The 17,061-nt window shown below is 46.4% G+C and overlaps 1 protein-coding gene across 23 annotated transcripts in view; it reads left to right on the top strand.

Moving 5' to 3' along the window:
* The window catches only part of ryr1b (ryanodine receptor 1b (skeletal)), a 114,288-nt gene that overhangs the window by 85,993 nt on the left and 11,234 nt on the right, over positions 1-17,061 (top strand). For 11 of the 23 annotated variants that reach the window (XM_088627805.1, XM_088627802.1, XM_088627809.1 and 8 more), the window contains 11 exons: positions 2,304-2,384; positions 3,382-3,470; positions 4,764-4,892; positions 5,475-5,579; positions 8,676-8,705; positions 11,470-11,499; positions 12,521-12,602; positions 13,067-14,397; positions 15,754-15,830; positions 16,083-16,257; positions 16,973-17,059. In XM_088627805.1, coding sequence (XP_088483931.1) covers positions 2,304-2,384; positions 3,382-3,470; positions 4,764-4,892; positions 5,475-5,579; positions 8,676-8,705; positions 11,470-11,499; positions 12,521-12,602; positions 13,067-14,397; positions 15,754-15,830; positions 16,083-16,257; positions 16,973-17,059 — 2,216 coding nt within the window. The remainder of the gene's footprint in view (positions 1-2,303; positions 2,385-3,381; positions 3,471-4,763; positions 4,893-5,474; positions 5,580-8,675; positions 8,706-11,469; positions 11,500-12,520; positions 12,603-13,066; positions 14,398-15,753; positions 15,831-16,082; positions 16,258-16,972; positions 17,060-17,061) is intronic. The other 12 variants (XM_088627821.1, XM_088627820.1, XM_088627816.1 and 9 more) reach the window with 2 other exon arrangements.

Genomic DNA, 17,061 nt, shown 5'->3' with positions numbered 1-17,061 from the left:
TCACTCACCCCGTCCTTCCTCTTCCTCACTCACCTTGTCCTTCCTCTTCCTCACTCACTCTGTGCTTTCTCTCCCTCACTCACTCTCCTTCCTCTCCCTCGCTCACTCTCCTTCCTCACCCTCACTAACCCTGTCCTCCCCCTTTCTGCTCTCTCTCCATCTTTTCACTCTAAGATTTATTTCGTACTGTATATGCCATTTTGTTCGCTGTGTCATGGCACAGAGATCATCTGCATTTCACTGTGCACTCAAAGGAAGGAGAAAAAACTGGCTTTGATATTGCTGTTCAATGAAATGGTGTTTTTAATACCTTTAACTTTTGATTCAACTAAGAATGATCAAAATAACTAATCAATCCCAACTAGACAAAAAACAAATGTTTAACCATTTTAATTAATTTACCTTTTTGGGTTTGATTAATTGCGTGCTTCTAAAAATGACCTCTCTAATTTTGAGCATTGCTCTGATGGCAATTAAATAACATGATTTAGATAACGCAACTCCTGCAGGGAGAATTAATGAATTGATTTTAATAGATTAATTCATTATGTATCTTAACTATCTCAGTTAATGGACAGTAATTTGAAAGTTGTTTTTTTCTGGTTTGAGTGCAACATCACAGACCTACTGTAACTCCAAAAAAACCATCATAGGCTGGCCAACTAAAAATAAGTGAGCAAAAGAAACAAATCAACTGTGTTTTTGTCTGATCGCTTCTCTTGAGTCACACCACGGGTGAGTCCTTGTGCCCAGACTGGCAGAGCCAACAGAGAGGAGGGTCTCTCAGCAGGGTCAGGGTGCTATTTCCACAGCGCCCCACAAACACATTATTTGTGTCCCCTGCAAGTAATCGAGATCAGATCACAGCCATACTGTGTGTGATTCACTGTCAGCATCCTGCGGTGATCACTAGCACTAACACTGATTATACCACTGGTGATATTACAGTAGTTATGATGTTAATACTGTAGACAGTGATCACAAGACAGCACTAACACTGATTATACCAGTGGTGTTATTAGAGTAGTTCTGTTGTTAATACTACAGACAGTGATCACAAGACAGCACTAACACTGTGTGTCATTGACACTGATTATGCCAGTGGTGTTATTACAGTAGTTATGATGTTAATATTACAGACATTGATCACAAGACAGCACTAACACTGATTATACCACTAGTGTTATTACAGTAATTCTGTTGTTAATGCTACAGACAGTGATCACAAGACAGCACTAACACTGTATGTCATTGACACTGATTATACCAGGGGTGTTACTAGTTCTGATGTTAATACTAGTTAAGTGCAGTTAGTGGAGTGCAGTAGGTCTGTCCTGCATGAGCGTGTATCTGCAGTGTAAGGACCAGCAGGCCCAGTGTCCATCTGTCTGTACATACTGTACAGTATGTATCTGTGTCTCTCTCTCAGTGTGCATGTTTATGTGTCTGTCCAAGCAGGTCTGAGAGTTTGTGTCTGTCTGCCAGCATGTTTCATCTCTGTATCGCTGTGTATGTCCATCTGAAAGCACGTCTTTGCCTGCGTCACTGTGTGTCTTCATGCCTGCCTTCCTGTCTTTCGGTCAGCGTGTATCAGTGTGTGCTCATGTACGGTATTGCCACCTCTCCAGCTCAGCCATGCTGTTGTCTATACGATTTTTGTTATTATTAACCACACTTCTCTCTCTCTCCTTGCTGTTGGCTCCAGGCTGCAGGAGCGTCTGTCTGTGATTGTGTGTATCTACAATAAACTGTTAGGGTGGGACTTAACCCTCACGTCTGGACTTTCTGACTCTCTGCCTCTTTGTGTTACTGGCCCAATATCAACTGTCCTTCACGCACAGCTCTTCACTGCTCCGCTCTCTGTCAAGGAGGATTCTCATGCCAATGGCTGGCAACACATCAGCAATCCGTTTCCCCATCAGTTCCATTGAAATACCTCTGATAACAGCTTTTACCTCCAGCCACCGCTGAGGAACAGGGGAACAATGAACGCTGTGTATGAGACTGTGTGCTGCCTGTGAACAGTTTATCTTGGGTTGGGGTGGTGCTGTCTCTCTGCTCTGAGACCGACGGACAGACAGCACCATCCTCAGTGCTCACTGAGTATCTTACTAACAGTAACTGACCGCTGGGGACAGGGAAGGAGGGAGTGTGGTTTAGACAAGACCTCTCACGCAGACACACTGACATGTCTGTGCAAATGCTTGGGGTCATGGTGTAGCATACACACACTCCCTCTCTCTCTGTCTGCAAGTCTCCCACTGTCTTTCCTAGTGCATCACTCTGTCCCACTCTCTCTCCAGGTGAGAAGGTGATGGCGGACGATGAGTTCACTTGCGACCTGTTCCGCTTCCTCCAGCTGCTGTGCGAGGGCCACAATAATGGTGCGTGTGTGAGCCCCGTGTTACACCGTGGACAGTGTGTCTTTGCCGCAGTTAAGGGGTTCTGAGTAAAATTCAGACCATGTTATAGCATAAGCTCAATGGGTCAATTGTATGTACTAACGTGTAATAACTAGTATGGTACTGTATGGTACTGTCTCAGGATCATCATCCGCTGCCTGCTCAATTGCAATGAAAAAAACTGGGGACCAGCTGATCCCATACTTAGTATAGTACTAAGAAGGAAACTGCCGTTCTACCAAGCAGAAACTGAAGGGGTCTTGTATGGATGTATGGGTACTAAAATTCTCCAGATGAGAGCATGTAACTACTTACTGTACCATCCACTTCAGTGCACCACAAAACCAGTACAGCTGCTGAAGTTGCAGTGTATCACAGTGGCTTAAATTTCACTGATGAATGATACAGAAACAAACTCATCCTGTACTTATTGGTAATTTGTTTTTTATGATAGGCTACATTTATGTATACACAATACTATGAACCTTATGCAGTTTCATGTGCCAGGTTTGTTGCACTTCATGCGAGAATGTTCTTTTAAGTTTGTAGCTGCTGTAACATTTGGTTCAATGAAGCTGAGAACACCATTACATAGCTGGAGACTAATTTCAGCAGCCAAGTGTGTAGCAATAGATATGTACCTTGTGAACTAGTTTAGTACAGAGCTGTATACTAACAACAAGTGCATCCCCCGTTAGTACGCTGCCTTCGGTTCGTTGCACTTTTGAAAACAGTATGTGAAGGTGGAGCTACATTGGTAAAGACCAAATCTGAGAAAAGGCACTAACAAATATAAGGCTTGTGCTGTGTGGACTGTTGAGATGAAGTCTACAGCTAAAAACTAAAAATGTTCTGAGTCTGTTCTCACCTGATGTCAAATTAAATTCTGATGGAGTCAAAAAACAGTTAATAACAGGAGTGACTGGGAAGTCCTTGTGTATGTATAAACACCTGAACATGTGCGTCTGTGTCTGAGCAGATTTCCAAAACTACCTGCGGACCCAGACTGGGAACACCACCACTATCAACATCATTATCTGCACTGTGGATTACCTGCTTCGGCTCCAGGTACACACCCAGTGCCACACTGCCACAGTAACACATGGTCCGTGTGTTCAGGCGTCCAGTTGCTCATGAGGCATGAGCACATGGACATGCAACAGCGCAAAGTAACATACTGTGCAGTTCTGCAGTAGACACTAAAGACAATATCTAATTTATCTGCTTGAATCCCTTTATATACCAAACCGAAGCTGATAGTCAAAATGAAACTCCTGTGAGAAGGTGACTCTCACCCTTCACCAGTTAAATTCACCACATGCGAATCTGTGATGACCTCTAGTGGCAGGGCAGCTGAAGCTTATGTAGAGGGGTCACACAGAAGCAGCCCTAGACCCCCCACCACACCCCACAGGGTCAGTACAGGTGTTTTATCTGTTTGACACTCCTGGGAGAGCGGAGTTGTCCTGTTGACACTGTCCTCTGTGGTCACCCTGCTGGAGGATGGTAGGGCCAGTACTGTCACTGTCAGTCCAGCGACACTCTCCCCCCTCCGGTGGATCCGGTAGCATTGACAGCATCGTCAGCCCTGTGGTGCAGTGTCCTCACTCCTCTGCATGCTGCGGGGAGAGTGGTAGTGGCATTGCAGAGATACTCTCTGTTCCTCAGCTGAGAGCTATAGGGAGGGTGTTAGAGTCTCCCCAGACCCTGGCCCTCTGACAGAGGATAATGGCATCATCGCCCTGACAGTAACTTCCACCTCCACTGCTGGCATCACCAGGGCAAACGCCAATGCCTGCCGTGATGCAGTCACCAATATGTCACAGATATCTCGCAGTCACCAATACAGCAAGGCCCTGACACACAGGCAAATGCAGAAAAATAAAAACTCAAAGACTAGCTCATAGTTTGAGTTCCCTCACTCCTAAATACCTAATCTGCAACTAGCATGTTTCTGCTGGTGGTGGGGGGAATATCCAAGATAGAAAAATGTCATTCTAGACGCCTTCACACATACCCTGATACACACCCTCCTTCACACTGACTGATAGGGGCTGTAACACACACTGACAATTTCTCCACAATTGACGAGCACTGAATTCTTGTCATTACATGCAACCATACTAACACAAACACCACACTGATGCCCACATATCGAGAAATATTAATAATCACTATGGTACACTAATAGTCTGTCATATCTTACAGTATACAATAACCAAACCACACTAAACACCATGCTGTTTCCTGGTACTATCATTCCATTTAAGTAAATAGTGAACCCGTGGTGTATCTTCAGTGACTTCATTATACATTCTGTAATACAGTAACACCAAGCTTTTCTATCATGTTTCTTTGCAGGAGTCTATCAGTGATTTCTACTGGTATTATTCTGGGAAAGACACCATTGATGAGCCAGGCAAGAGAAACTTCTCCAAAGCCATGAACGTGGCCAAACAGGTGTTCAACAGCCTGACAGAGTACATACAGGTAAATACAGTCCAGCAGAGTGTATACAGGTAAATACAGCCTGACAGAGTGCAAACAGACAAATTCGGTTTGACAGTGCATACAGACAAATACAGTCTGACAAATACAGTCTGACAGAGTACATACAGGTAAATACAGTCCAGCAGAGTGCATACAGGTAAATACAGTCCAGCAGAGTGCATACAGATAAATACAGCCTGACAGAGTGCAAACAGACAAATTCGGTCTGACAGAGTGCATACAGACAAATACAGTCTGACAAATACAGTCTGACAGAGTACATACAGGTAAATACAGTCCAGCAAAGTGCATACAGGTAAATACAGTCCAGCAGAGTGCATACAGATAAATACAGCCTGACAGAATGCAAACAGACAAATTCAGTCTGACAGAGTGCATACAGACAAATACAGTCTGACAAATACAGTCTGACAGAGTACATACAGGTTAATATGCAGAATGCTTTTAAATGTGGAGCATTCGGAAGTATACAGAAAGTATCTCTGGATGCAGCTGCACATTATTAATGATTAAGTAGGACAGCAGTGTTCATTGTCTGCCCTCTGCCTGCCTGTCTCTCAGGGCCCTTGCACGGGTAACCAGCAGTCCCTGGCTCACAGCAGGCTGTGGGACGCAGTGGTGGGTTTCCTGCACGTCTTCGCCCACATGATGATGAAGCTGGCGCAGGTACGACCCTTCCCCTCACAGCTCCCACCGCACACCTGCTGCTCTCTTAGACCAGTGGAGAATTAGGGCTGCCCTGAAACGCCAAAGCCATTGTCCCAAATCAGGCACTGGTCTCCAGACTGATGTGCAGTGTGGGCAGTGCAAGTCCCGCCATTTGTGTGAGGCAGAAAGCAAGAGAGAGCAGAGAGCGTAATGCACTCAGACTTCCCTTTTTAAAAAAGACACAAAATATTCATGCCCCACATTCAGAAATGTATTGGTATTTCTCAAATCAACATCGTGTAAGACTTCTGCAGCACAGACTAACGTCATTGTTGTTTCTTCAGGAAGCCAGCAAAGGGTCCTTTACTGCTGCAGTTTATATTCAAAAAGCAGGGAGCCCTTTAAGTGCACTGTAAACACACTGGTACTCCTGGTACTCCACCCCTGCAGTGTGCTCATCTGCTCCTTGTGAAACCTCAGTCAGGATGCAGCGGAGGAAACCGATTTTAGAGACTTGCAGGCAGTCAGGCCTTCAGGAGGCAGTGGGAAACAGCTGTTGCAGGGACAGCACCAAAGTCATGATTTTGTGAATCTTGTCCTTATGACTGGCGAAGGGTGAAGTAAGTGAGTGCTCCTGGCTCTCTGTGGAATTCTCACCTTTAACTTGAGCGTCCCTCCCCCCTTAATCTGCAGCCGCTGGTGTGTGGTTCCTGTCTGATTGTGGTCTGATTTCCACCTGTCTTCTCAGATCTAATTCTGGTTAATTTCATGATCTGACTTGTGGGTGTTTGTCTATATAAGTCTAACGTTGCTTTTCAATTCAGAAGTTACACATCGGGTTGTGTTTTTTTGGAACAAGCATTTTTGTATTTCTCTCCAAACGATTGGAGCATCTCTCCTGTTTTCCTGCTGTAAAATCAGGCTGGTCGAGGATGCTGGAGGGGGTTTGGGAGAATGCAGAGATGAATACAGGAGGAGATCCTGGAGTCCAATTTCCATTGCAATACTTTGATGACCCAGTCACACTTGATAGTATGTAGCTTTTCGCTTTGTCTTTTGAAGGCCAATCATTAAAAAAAAACATCTAGGAATCAAGTTATCAATGCTGGAAAACGCTTTCAACATCACATCACAAACTTTCCTTGGGCTCACTGTCCTCTGGAGCCCTATTAGTCAGATCTGGTCCTCTGGTCCTGCAGGACTCTGTGGCGCCTGTTTTTCACTCCAGCTGAGCTCTTATCACTTTGTCTCTAGTGGTCTCTAGTGGATTATTAAGGCTCACAAGAGGTTGGATGGTTACAGTACTGATTATCAACCCTGGACAGCATCAGAGTCCCCATCTCCCCTCATTCAGCTTCCAGTGCTCATTTTCATTTAAAATACTTTCTACCTATACCAGTACTTACTAATGGTATTTCTGAAATAGTTAACACTTCTAAAAAATTATTATATGGAAATGTATGTTTTGGTGAGGTGCAGAACCATACCCTATTTTTCCTGTAAGGTATTAGGTTTTGTGTTTGCAAATTCACCATTTACGTACAACTCAGGGAACCTAACCCTCATGAATACCAATCTTTTACTCTATTTCCTTCTGACAAAGCGTTAGTAACAGAGTTTCTGAAAGCTAAGGCTGAGCACAGGAGCAGGTCAGAAAGGTCTGGGGGTGCAGGGAGAGCCCAGCTGGAGGGAACACTGAGAGAGGGGTCCTCCAGGACCGGTGCTGAAGGCAGCACACTCCATGCTTCTTGTTACATTTCCCATCAGCCTCCACCAAGGTCTACCTGCAAAAGACACACGGCACTGGGGTCTGCTGACTGGCTCGGCCTTGGACGTCACCTGTTCACAGCAAAGAGTGGAAGCTGTAGTCCAGTTGTCGCTGGTTCCACTCAGGTTTTAGTCAGAATTCCCACTTTGGCCTGGACTCCCCACAGAGAGTGGGCTTCAGTGGGGCAGGACATCTGGGCACTTCTGATCTTGCGGCCCTGCCAGTGGGATCTAATGGCCTTAGCTCTGCTGTTGGAGCAGTCAGGGAAAACGAGGCAGCTGTCGGGGAGGAGGTTTCTATCCTGCCTGCATGTGACAGTGTGCCAACGGGATCCAGCAGCGATGAACCGATTGCTTGGGACACCGATGCCACGGGTTCGAGCCTGGGTCACTTCGCTAGCCCAGTGTGATGGAGTCCCCCTGTGTGCTAGTCAGCAGTGTTGGCAGACTGCCGCCAGGACCGGGACTATAGTGCGATTAGCTGTCCAGGCTCCCTCTCAGCTCTGGGAGAAATGGCAGCCCCTGCAGCTGGCCGGTAGCCTGCGGGTTTGCAGTGCCACCGTTGGCTCTTCCTTATTCTCTCTGCTGTGATCTGACACATGCAGGAACAACTGGTGATTAGAATTTGGGTGGGTGTGGAGAATAAGAAAAATAGGAAAAATAAGAGGCAGTTCCTTGTTGCAAAGGCTTAAAAAAGAAAGTTTAAGTGTCAACCAAATGAATAAAGCCGTCAGAAACATGATGTTGCTGAGCACGCTGGGCAGCATACTGTATATTGCAGGGTTCTTATGGCTACATCTTGGAAGCGCACTACACCCATGATCTCCGCAGCAGTAAGATCCGTGGACTCTGTAAACTCCCTCTGTATTGGGGCTCAGAGCATTTCAAACCCTCCTCAGCAGGACAGTACCTCTGGTCCCCAAATCTCCTAGTTTCCATTGGCTGAGAGCTGCTGTGCATGAACACACTGACACTTCAGCACGACAGTAGCAGTTGCTGCAGAAGCACACCGACACGCACACACACCCCTCCCTCACATCACACTGTGATGTCCTGAGAGAGATCAAGGCAGAAAGGGAGCTATGATCTGTAATGTCCTAGAGCTAAGCCTGAGATACCCTGCCTGCTGCGTGTGTGTGTGTGTGTCCATAACACAGTCTGGACTGTAGCAAGAGGGTGTCAGTCACAGGATACTTCTCCACATGTACAGCAGCACAGAGACAATGGAAAGTAAAGACTCAAGTATTATCAGATTAAAAAGGAGAGACTAACAAATAAAGATAAAACAAATACAAAAATGGTATTAAAAATGTTGGTGTATAACATTTTTATTCTGATGCGTGACAGATGCACCCTGCCCCTGGACTTCGAAACGGAGTAAGAATCTGTGTTTGTCACAGCTGCCATCTCATGCACAGCCCACAGCCCGCAAAGCTGCTTTTTTACTGTCCCTGCTTTTCTGGTCCTACTGCTGGTCTCTTTCACAGCTGCTCAGTCCGCCCCGCCAGGCAAGCACTGTCCGCTGCAGCTCCCTGCCCTGCCCCACAGGTAGAGAGTGTGAGACTGTGAGAAAGACAGAGACAAGGTGAGAAAGAGTGAGACAGAGTCACTGTGAGACGGAGATATAGAGACAAGGTGAGACAGTGAGAGCCAGACAGGGTTAGAGAGTCACTCTCAGGTGAAACAGAGTCACTGTGAGACAGTGAGAGTCAGACAGGGTTAGAGAGTCACTCTCAGGTGAGACAGAGTCATTGTGAGACTGAGATATAGAGTGACTGTGAGACAGTGAGAGTCAGACAGGGTTAGAGAGTCACTCTCAGGTGAGACAGAGTCACTGTGAGACTGAGATATAGAGACACTGTGAGACAGTGAGAGTCAGACAGGGTTAGAGAGTCACTCTCAGGTGAGACAGAGTCATTGTGAGACTGAGATATAGAGTGACTGTGAGACAGTGAGAGTCAGACAGGGTTAGAGAGTCACTCTCAGGTGAGACAGAGTCACTGTGAGACTGAGATATAGAGACAAGGTGAGACAGTGAGAGTCAGACAGGGTTAGAGAGTCACTCTCAGGTGAGACAGAGTCACTGCGAGACTGAGATATAGAGACAAGGTGAGACAGTGAGAGTCAGACAGGGTTAGACAGCATCACTCTCAGGTGAGACAGAGTCACTGTGAGACTGAGAAATAGAGACTCACACAATGTAAGAGAGAAAGAGAGTGGGAGACAGAAACAGGGTGAGACTGAAAAATGGACTGGGACAACGTGAGGCAGACATAGACTGATAGGGTGAGACAGACAGAGGTGAAGGGGGGCACAGGCAGTGATCTCCAGACAGCCCTTTTTTATCAAAGTGAACATACCTTTCTTGCTTCTGTTTCTCTTCTTTCTTCATTGTCCTTGTTTGACATTGTGCGGGAGGCCATAAGGACTGAAAACAAATCAGAGCACCTGCTCTGCTCTTGTGTGGGACGCTTTCTTTTAAAGATCGTTTTCTAGATTTAAGCAACAGAGTGGGGCTGACTGTGCTTTTGAAACGCTGTGACCCAAGTGTCACTTTAATACAGCTGAAATAAGTTGTACTCTCTTTAACATATTGTACATAGGTTACAAAACAGCTTATTGCGGGACAGATTGGTGAAATATCCTGCATTAAATGGTACAGTACATTGATTATCAGTATAGTGCGATACAGTACAGGAGAGAAATGCTACAGTGCATTATGATAGACTACTGCTTAATATAGTATGCTTAATATTAGCACACTGCAGGTAAGAAGAATACAGTCCAGCATATTATAGATCAATATAGTGCACTACAGCAAAGTGCAGTAAAGATTATTGCAGTGTAGTACAGTGTCATACAGTACAATCCATCATGTAGCACTATACAGTTTAGTAAAATTCTAGTCCAGCCTGGTGTGGGGTTGTTCGGTACAGTGTAGTACAGTTCAAAGCAGTGTGAAGCACTGCAGTACAGTGCAGTTCAGTGATGGGTAATAATTAAAGGTTCAGCATTGTACAGAACCTTCTGGTTAGAGGTAGCAGTGCTTTTTTATTTAGGATCAAGAGATGTGTTGTGGTGAAGGGTGGCTTTGTCAGGTTTAATGCAAGGGTTGGGAGACATGTTCATGTTGGAGTGTACTGTAGGAAGCTTCTGGAGAGGGTGAAGCAGTCCCTGTTGCGACAGTCAGGCCTCACTCTGTCCCGTCCTGTCTGTCTGGCAGGCTGGGAACTGTTGGGAACTTTTGGTTCAGTAGCACAGGGCCACTGTGTGCACTGCTGCCAGCTCTCACAAAAACTAATGAGCTCTAGCAGAGAAAGGAACTCAGGCTAACTCAATTTTATATTGTCTCTAAACATCAGGTAATTTGCAAAGTGAAAAGTGCCATAATCTGGAGAATTGGCACTGAAGATCCCAAATTTTAGAGATGTGCTTTGTTGAGCTGAGAACCATTGACCTAGTGGTATAATGTCCATCTGACAACACTAATTATAAAACAGAGCGTACACTAACACAGCAGTAACTGAAATAACTTGCCATGTTGTGTTTTTATAGAGCCTGACGCAGATGCTCATGTCAGTGGCTGATTTTTGCTGTATATCCCATGTATGGTAGTGACATTGCAAAACTGGATATTTCGGCCAGTTTTGTAGATGCTGATTTTATTTCGGCAGGGCACTGTATCTGTACAGTTTATATTTTTGCTAAGCCTTGTTTGCAGAGCTGTGAATTTACCAGCTTCACGTATGAATGTTGGGGCTCTTGCATGTCACGAGTGTTGCCAGTTTGGCAGCCATAGGAGGATGTACTGTAAGTCCTTCAGAGCAACATGTACTGTATACTGTTTTCTGCAGGAAAAGTGTGCTTGTGGCACAGAGATCAATGAGTGTGTCCCTGTATGCTTATAGACCTGCGTGTGTGTATGTCCATTTGTTGCTGATTTGTGATCCCTGTCTACTTTGCCAGTCATGTTGCGAAAGTGTGCTAATCAGATTGGAATACTTTGTGCTACATGTCAGGGATTGGCATGATCTGTACCTTCTGTAAATCATCTGTCTGCCTGTCAGTCAGCCTGTCTTCTGTTGTTATGATGATGATATTATTATTGAAATGTGTATTTTGTTATTACAATGCACACCAGGATCATTTCTGGAGTAGATCTCACTCTGAGGTAAGGTCCCAGCGGCCCAGAGATCACTGACTCTCCCCCTGTTACGCCCAGCATGCCCAGTGTCAGTCTGGTCTCTGATCAGCAGCAGGCAATCTCCTACTGCAGCAGTCTGAGCCATTCCAGGTTCTGCCAGAATATAAAGAAGGGCATCCTCTTAGGTAATCCTGCTCTTGGAAGGAAAGCTAATGAATCAGTCTGGGTATTAATAGGCAAGGAAGCACTACAGTGGCTCAACCAATTAAAGCTTCCTCTTAAGGCGCAGACTGAGCCCTGTAGTCCAGTCCAATATATACTGCAACCCTATACCAGATATCACTGGTCCAGTCTGGGCCATGTCCTCTTGTAGTTTTGAAAAACGTATTGCTGAAGGTGTCACTTCAGTTCCATCTCCCATCTCCACCCTGGAAGGCTGAGGGCCTGCTGTCTGAAGTAGGAATGTCACCTGCTGCCTGAAAAGCCAGGCTCTTCCATGGCAGTTTACAGGATTGTTCCTCACACATGCTCTCAACTGCACAAGGACCATGTCTATAAAAATGGAACAAAGATTACAATGCTGGGCTGTGGCTCCTTTACAGCTCCTTGTTCAAGATTGTTGGGAAGATAACTACTCTGATCATGAAAGCGCCTGCTTTTCCAGAGAGGAGGTTATGAAGACAAAAAGTGAGAGCAAAATTGAGTGAGAATATCCCCTGAGGCGGCCTTCCTCTTCAGTATATTACTACTAAGTCTGTTTGTTCAGCAGCAGAGAGCATCATTGGAAGGTGTTGCTGTGTATTTTGTCTCCCCCAGTCACATAGAGTGACGTTTTCAGGTCCTCCAGGAAAAGCCTTGGACACCTCTTCTACCCAGCTGTTGTCTTGATTGGACAAGATCAGCTTTGTTAGCCAGTATTTTTAGATACTGTAAAGCCAGGAGCTCTGGGCTCCTGCATGGAGCTGTAGTTTAGGGGCTCGGGCAGGGCGGACATAGAACCACTGTCACAGTGTGCTGTGCGCTGTGTGTTGTGTGTATTGTGTCTTAGGACTCCAGTCAGATTGGGCTGTTGAAGGAATTGCTGGACCTGCAGAAGGACATGGTGGTCATGCTGCTGTCTCTACTGGAGGGTAAGACTTGCTGTCTTTGTGTGAGTGTCTGCTGACTCTCAGTTGCTTAGTTCTGCAGGGTACTGAGGCATTTCCACTTTTTGTCTGTCGGCTATCTATGTGCTGTTTCATTTTCTTTTTCTCTGTCTTTATGCCCGTTATTACTCTGCCTCTTTCTCTGCTACAGTGTAAAACAATTTCTTTCCGTCTCTGTTGTCTGTCTCTAGCCTCTGTACCTTGAAACTTTATAATTAACCCTTTACTTCTTTCTCTCTTCCCATCCTATTTTTCCTTCCCTGCATCCTTGTCCTTTCTCCCTCCATTCTTCTCACTTATCACCGTTGTCTTTCTCTCCTTATGTGTATCAATCTCACCTTCTTTCTCCCTTCTTCCTTCACTCACTCCCTCGTTGTCTTGTCCCCATTCCATTGTCTTTCTCCATCCTTCTCTTGCTCTCCCTTTCCCAACTCTTTTTTTGTCTCCAGGCAATGTGGTAAACGGCACCATTGCCCGGCAGATGGTGGACATGCTAGTGGAGTCTTCCAGCAATGTGGAGATGATTCTCAAATTCTTTGACATGTTCCTCAAGCTCAAGGATATTGTGGCCTCGGATGCCTTCCGGGACTATGTTACTGATCCCAGGGGGCTTATCTCCAAGAAGGACTTCCAGAAGGCTATGGACAGCCAGAAGCAGTATTCTCCTTCCGAGATTCAGTTCCTCCTCTCCTGCTCCGAGGCTGATGAGAACGAGATGATTAACTTCGAGGAGTTTGCCAACCGCTTCCAGGAGCCTGCCAAGGACATTGGCTTCAACATTGCCGTGCTCTTGACCAACCTCTCTGAGCACGTCCCACATGACACTCGCCTCCAGAACTTCCTGGAGCAGGCCGAGAGCGTGCTGAACTACTTCCGCCCCTTCCTGGGCCGCATCGAGATCATGGGCGCCAGCAAGAGGATCGAGCGCATCTACTTTGAGATCAGCGAGGCCAACCGCACGCAGTGGGAGATGCCACAGGTGAAGGAGTCCAAGCGGCAGTTCATCTTCGACGTGGTCAACGAGGGCGGTGAGTCGGAGAAGATGGAGCTCTTCGTCAACTTCTGCGAGGACACCATCTTCGAGATGCAGATCGCCTCACAGATATCCGAGACCGAGGAGGAGGGGAGGGAGGAAGTGGACGAGGAAGACGTTGGAGGAGAGGTGGTGGGAGGTGGAGGAGGAGCAGGAGAGGGCGGAGAGGGGAATGGAGAGTCGGGACACCAGCCAGAATCCAGCTCAGCCTTTGCCGACTTCGTCAATAGTGTCTTCCACTTCCTGGGCATGTTCACTTTCCGCAACCTTCGTCGGCAGTACCGCAAGCTGAAGAAGATGACGCTGAAGGAGATGGTGGTGGGGCTTGCCTCTTTATTCTGGACTCTGCTGATGGGAATCCTGCACTTCATCTACAGCGTGTGCAAGGGCTTCTTCCTGCTCATCTGGCACACGCTGTTCGGCGGCGGCCTGGTTGAAGGAGCCAAGAACATCACCGTCACAGAGCTGCTGGCCAGCATGCCCGACCCCACGCAAGATGAGGTCCACGGCGACCTGCCCGCTGACTCTGGCGGAAATGAGGAGCTCGACTCGGGCGCTGCTGGCGACCTGCTGGAAACCGGCAAGGGTGAAGAAGCCGAGGAGGAAGCACAGGACATGTTCGGGGATCGGAAGGAAGGTGGCAGGATGGCATCCATTGATGCCCCTGGAGGACTGGGCGATATCGGGGAAACTACCCCTGTGGAGCCCCCTACTCCCGAGGGCACCCCGCTGGCCAAAAGGAAAATGGTAGGGGAATGTGAATGCAAAAGCACACCCAAATTGCTAAACAGAGAGATGCTGGATCAATTCACCTTCACCCACACAGTTTTTTCTCTCTTAAGATCATCCCTTCCCTACCTGTCCCGCTCACTACAGTATGTTAACACTGGGATCACACTGCTGCTGTGCAGAGCTGGACAGACACCGCGCAGTATCACTCTGCACTGAATAGTGTTTCCACACTGGGATCACACTGCTCCTGCACAGAGCTGGACAGACATACACAGAGCTGGACAGACATACACAGTGCAGTATCACTCTCACACTGTTCCTGCGCAGAGCTGGACAGACAGACACAGCGCAGTATCACTCTGCACTGGGTAGTGTTTCCACACTGGGATCACACTGCTGCTGCGCAGAGCTGGACAGACAGACACAGTGCTGGACAGACAGACACAGCACAGTATCTCTGCACTGGGTAGTGTTTCCACACTGGGATCACACTGCTCCTGCGCAGAGCTGGACAGACAGACACATTGCTGGACAGACAGACACAACACAGTATTGCTCTGCACTGGGTAGTGTTTCTGCACTGGAATCACTCACAGATCCTGCTCTGATGCCTGAATCAATGCAGTGCTCTCCAACTGGCACTATAAGTCAAAGCACATAGAAATAAAGTTCAAGGGCATTCATGTGGACACAAGAAAGAAAAATGCAGATATTTGACAGGTCACCGAAAGAATCACCAAAACACATCATAGTCCATGATCATAATGTGCCTGAAGCTTAAACTCCCAATACTAAGAGCTTTTACAGAAAAGTTAGAAACTATGTTTCTAATATCTAATGCGCTCTAGATTTACTCAGACACCATGATAAAGTAGGAAGAAAAAAAATACAGTATATAGCAGAATGAGTTACAGATTAGATCATTTGTCTCACTTAAATTGAATATTATAATGTAATTATACAGTAGTATGATTTGTAGTAGGTAGTGCAGTACAGCTAAGACTGCTTTGGAGAATTTTCAGAATTTCTTCAGCAAGAAACATTGTCCAGTCTAGAAATCTTTGCTATATGATGTTTCATCAGGGCTATGAATACATTTGGAGAGCACTGAGCATGCTGCAGATAAATGCATTACACTATACAAATCCTGTGTTGTGGCTTGACACTTGTGTGTTCACAGCAAACTGCATGGCACACCACGATATAAACACTGCCCAATACCATACCTGTTCGTCCAGACTTTAACCTTGACCCCTCTGTCCTCTCTGTCAAATGTGTCCCCTTGTCCTCTCTGTCTCTCACTTCTCTCTGTCCCTTCTGTTCTCTCTGCACTGTCTTACCCATCTCTCCTGTCTGTCCCCTGTGTCCCAGCTGTCTGGAGAGGAACAAGAACCCGAGCCGGAGCCACAGGTGATAGAGGAGCCACCCCCGGAGCCCGAGAAGGCCGAGTGAGTAACCTTGGCCCTCATGCTCTACCTCTTTCTCCTCTTCCACTCTGTTCTCCCCTTCTCTGTTCTTTCCCCTCTATCTCTTTCTCTTAACTCTCCTAATTTATCTCTTCTATCCCTCCATCTTGAGCTCCCTCTCACTCTTTTTTCACTCTGTATTCCTCATCATGTGACATCCTCCTGTTTCCCTCTCTCACTCTCATTCCCCACTGCCCACCTCCCCTGCTCCCCCTGATGCGCCCCCTCTCACAGTGCTGAGAATGGAGAGAAAGCTGAGAAGGAGGAAGAGGAGGCTGCCCCAGAGGAGGAAGAACCCCAGAAAAAGAAGAAGAAGAAGAAGAAGATGAAGAGAGAGCAGAAACAGACGGGCTCCCAGGACGGGTTTGAGTTCTGGAACGAGCTGGAGATCCAAAGGATTAAATTCCTGGTGAGGAGCTGAGACACTTCATCACAACAACAGCCCTGTCATGACCACCGCTAGATCAGCTGTATCTTCACATTAACACTCCTTCACCTGGGACCCTGTAAAGTGTCTTTACAGATCCATAGAACCTGTAAAGACACTCAGTCTGATCCTCTGTAGCTTCACATTAACACACCTTCAACAGATCTGTAGAACCTGTAAAGACACTCAGTCTGATCCTCTGTATCTTCACATTAACACACCTTCACCAGATCTGTAGAACCTGTAAAGACACTCAGTCTGATCCTCTGTAGCTTCACATTAACACACCTTCACCAGATCTGTAGAACCTGTAAAGACACTCAGTCTGATCCTCTGTAGCTTCACATTAACACACCTTCACCAGATCTGTAGAACCTGTAAAGACACTCAGTCTGATCCTCTGTAGCTTCACATTAATATTCATCTTCATTAGGCCTGTAGATACTTTAAAGACACTGAATCTGATCGTGTTTAATTTCCCATTAACATTTCAGCATTATACTGTAAAAACATTGTCTTGCTTCACATTAACTGTCCATCATTATCAGAGCTGTAGAATGTTCTCTTGTACTAGTATAGTACTGTAAAGTGTTATGGGTAAAAAAGAAGTCAAGGTACAAGAAGACCTCTGTGATGACACTGTGCACTGAAGCTCAGAGCACTGACAGTTTCTTTATTTTTGGTCTCTGCTGTGCAGAATTACCTGTCCCGTAATTTCTACAACCTGCGTTTCCTGGCTCTGTTTGTGGCTTTCGCTCTGAACTTCATCTTACTATTCTACAGGGT

The sequence above is a fragment of the Lepisosteus platostomus genome, chromosome 4, assembly GCF_059453375.1.
Source record: "Lepisosteus platostomus isolate fLepPlt1 chromosome 4, fLepPlt1.hap1, whole genome shotgun sequence".
NCBI classification, from domain to species: Eukaryota; Metazoa; Chordata; class Actinopteri; order Semionotiformes; family Lepisosteidae; genus Lepisosteus; species Lepisosteus platostomus.
Note: the sequence above shows the minus strand (reverse complement) of the source record. Positions and strands in the feature narration are given on the sequence as shown.